Raw genomic sequence first — 3272 nt, 5'->3', positions numbered from 1 at the left:
GAACAGGATACTTGACCATCAGATGCTGTAAGATTAGATCAGGTGATGAGTCAAATAATCTAATGCTGCAACAGACTAGGAAGTTTACAAATCACTTTGTTTTGTCACCTAACCCTATTTTTGGCATGTAGGGTAGTTTTAAAATATTTTTAAAGGCACGTTTTTCTTTTAACTTTAGAAGATAACCATTTGTCTGCTAAGTGAGTAGGATGATGAAGTCAAGGTTACATTTGTTCTCAAATGCAAGACATCTATTATTCATAAAGCCAACAAGGACAGAGATGTCTTCCCAAAGCAGCGGTCACTTCCACCACTCGCTTTGCATTGTTTTCTTTATTCTCCTTTTTATCCCATGGAACTCTGTGGGATTTGAAGACCAGCTTTGGAAAGAAGAAATTAGAACATTGTACGTTTCCAAATCATACAGCATATCCTACCTCTTTCCCACTTTTCCATTATCCTCTCCAAGTTTCTTAACCTGTGTTGAAGCCACAAATCCTAGCCATGCAATCCTCCCTGCCTCTGCTACAAGCACGGAGAGGGTCATAGCAAGCCTCCGTCCTGACAGCATCACCTCATCTCTACTGTGCTCCTAATAGGTGCAAAACGAATTGCAACGTTCTGTTCCTGCAACCTCCCTATGCACACACACATATACTCTCACACATGCAGTTACTACAGCTTGCTGAGATATCATCACCTTCCAAACTCTCACAAGAGTCTCTCTCCTAGTGACTCAGGAAAGTCGACAGCAGAAAGCAAGCAGTGTATACTTAAGATATGGACATGCTATTTCTATAGTAGGTGGCATATGTATGGGTTTTATCTTTATTTTCTTTCCTTCCAAGGATAAGATTTGGCTAAGAACTTCAGTAGCATAACAAGTCCCACAGACTAGTGGATTTGGATTCGTTCAGTCAGCCAACAAAACCTGCCAGTGGTTTTGTCATGTAGTATGCAAACCAGAAAACTAACACTGTTCTGTTGACAAATGGAAGAATGCTTCCTTGCTAGCATTGATCACCAATATGGTGATGAATTTTCAATCTGACCCAAGCTCTGCCACTGGGGAAAGAGACCACTGGACAGCCTCGGGCTGCCTAGTTGATCAGGCTCTCTCTCTTGTCCTCTTCTTGGAGTCTCAAGATCTACACAGTCTTTCTTGGCAGATGGTATCTGAACACCATCAGGCTTCCACTCTGCATGGAGAATCTTGTAATTCTGACCCTCGTTATTGTCCCAGAAGGTATGTTCTCCACTTTGGTAAGAAATGCAAAACTCTATCTTTTCTTCAGAAGAAATGGCAGGAGGCATGTCAATGGTAAATGAGAAGGTATCATTTTCAGAATCACCGTAAACATCGTTCATGTATACACACTCAATGTCCGTGTAGGTCTTCCATGTATCAAAGGTAACTCGAACCTGAACTTTTTTCTCAAAGCTCACGTTTTTTACTTTCACAGTGCCTGAGAGCACCTTCTCTTGCAGGGTACAGTTCTCCAGGCAGACCAAGTTCTTCTGCAGGCGGTTCCTGAAGCCCAGATAGTCAGCTGAGGGCCGAGGGAAACCCAGAATCAAGTTTTTCTCCTCGTGTAGCTTTAAGCCAGATGTTATGTTTTCAATGCCTAAGAGGTCAAACTGAAGATCCCACCCAGGGTGCTCCTGGAACTCAGAGAAGGTGTGTATTGCCGTCAGGGACAGCCCCTTTGAGTCTGCGAACACAACTCGTTTCTTGGCTCGGGCTGTCGAGTGGTTCCAGTCACTCTTCTGAGCCTCGGAGTCACGTTTCACATGAAGACACGGTCTGAGAGGTTTGAATCTGTTCACAAAGTTGTTTCTTTGGCAGTCCTCAAGGGGGCTGAGAAAACTCTTCAGTGGTGGAGAATGGGCTAAGCAAATTCTCATGGCCACATCCACAGGCATGATGGAGCTTGGCAAGGGTCTTGGGTCCAAGATCTGTATCATTCTGAAAGGAGCAAAAGGCAGGATGCTATTATTTGTTGCATCAGCTAAAAAGCTTCTTAACAATGCATATTTACTTCATCCACTGTCTTAATTATTTATGTATGGCTTTAAATAATGCAGCCTAAATTAAAATTGACAGTTCAAGCTAAGGAACTAGGGTGAGACTATTCAGTCATTTCTTGCTCATTCTTAACTCTTTCATTTCAGATGTAGTCTCATTTGCTTTTTCCAAACCTCTGAAAAATAGACTTTAGTGACAGCTAACTAAACACATGTCCTTGAAAATACAGAAAAGAACATTCTAGTAACCAGTAAAATATCCAGTTACAGTGGAAGTGCTCATCCACTTTAGCTTCCCTTTTGGAGACTGAGCCAGATCTTCAAATTCCAGCAAGTTGGTCAGCTGCTTCATCTCTGAGCACAGACAGCACTATATTAAGCAAGTCACCTACCCCACTGGAGCATCAAATGGGATGCTATGTACCTTGATGCAGAACCACCAAGTTGTGGCTCTGAACAACTGTAAGTGCATTTCTTAGGCACTCTGGTTTTGGTTAATTAAGATGAATAAAAATGCTAAAGCACCTTTGGAAATATTTTCTGTGAGCTAGAACCTGGGTCTAGGTAACAGAGCTCTTTTGCACTGTTAACTGCTGAGTGAACAGGGAAAAAAAATAAATGGGGGGATGGGGAGGGACACACTTTATTTTTTCAACACATCATGCTTCAAGAACTGGCTTAAAAATATCTTTTTACAATTGCCGAAGTCCATGCTGAAAGCCTACCACAAGTATTCAACAAGAATGCTACAGTTTTATGAATTAGTCTTCACTAATAACCCTCCCTCTCTGATGATGAAAATCACAATTACTGTGCAAGAACATGGCCCATTCAAAGTCAGTCAGCTTGAATATTTGTAAAAAGGGGCTTCAAACGGCAGCACATTCCTTCTGAAAAGATGCAGTCCTTGCTGGAAATGCAGATTTTTGTTGAGTCATGGGAAGCCAGAGCATTTGTGTTGTCACTTAAATAAATGGCTTTCTCCTTCCCAGGGTTCTCAGTGGTATTCCAGAGCCCTGCCAAAAAAAGCAGAATCTGCACTGGTCTCTTAATTCTTCTCCTTGCTTTTTTTTATTGTGACAGGACTTGCCATAGTAAGTAGGACAAGGAGAGTACCAGCACCAAATCAATCAAGTTCTGCTTTGCTTTAATAGGAAAAGAACTAAGGCTTCAAAAATACTCTCCCTGCAACTTTCACGACCAGCTCCTGGGGCAACTGCTTCCAAGCTTTTGCAGTATCAAAAAAA

General features: G+C 42.0%; 1 protein-coding gene across 1 annotated transcript in view; it reads right to left on the bottom strand.

The window, feature by feature from the left end:
- Window positions 1-1020: 1020 nt before the first annotated feature.
- PPP1R3C (protein phosphatase 1, regulatory subunit 3C) overlaps window positions 1021-3272 on the bottom strand; it is a 2404-nt gene continuing 152 nt past the window's right edge. Inside the window, exon 2 of the mRNA XM_009697578.1 lies at window positions 1021-1966. Coding sequence (XP_009695880.1) covers window positions 1021-1965 — 945 coding nt within the window. The 5' untranslated portion in view covers window position 1966. The remainder of the gene's footprint in view (window positions 1967-3272) is intronic.

Source organism: Cariama cristata, unplaced genomic scaffold (genome assembly GCF_000690535.1).
Source record: "Cariama cristata isolate BGI_N322 unplaced genomic scaffold, ASM69053v1 scaffold18780, whole genome shotgun sequence".
Lineage (NCBI taxonomy): Eukaryota > Metazoa > Chordata > Aves > Cariamiformes > Cariamidae > Cariama > Cariama cristata.
Note: the sequence above shows the minus strand (reverse complement) of the source record. Positions and strands in the feature narration are given on the sequence as shown.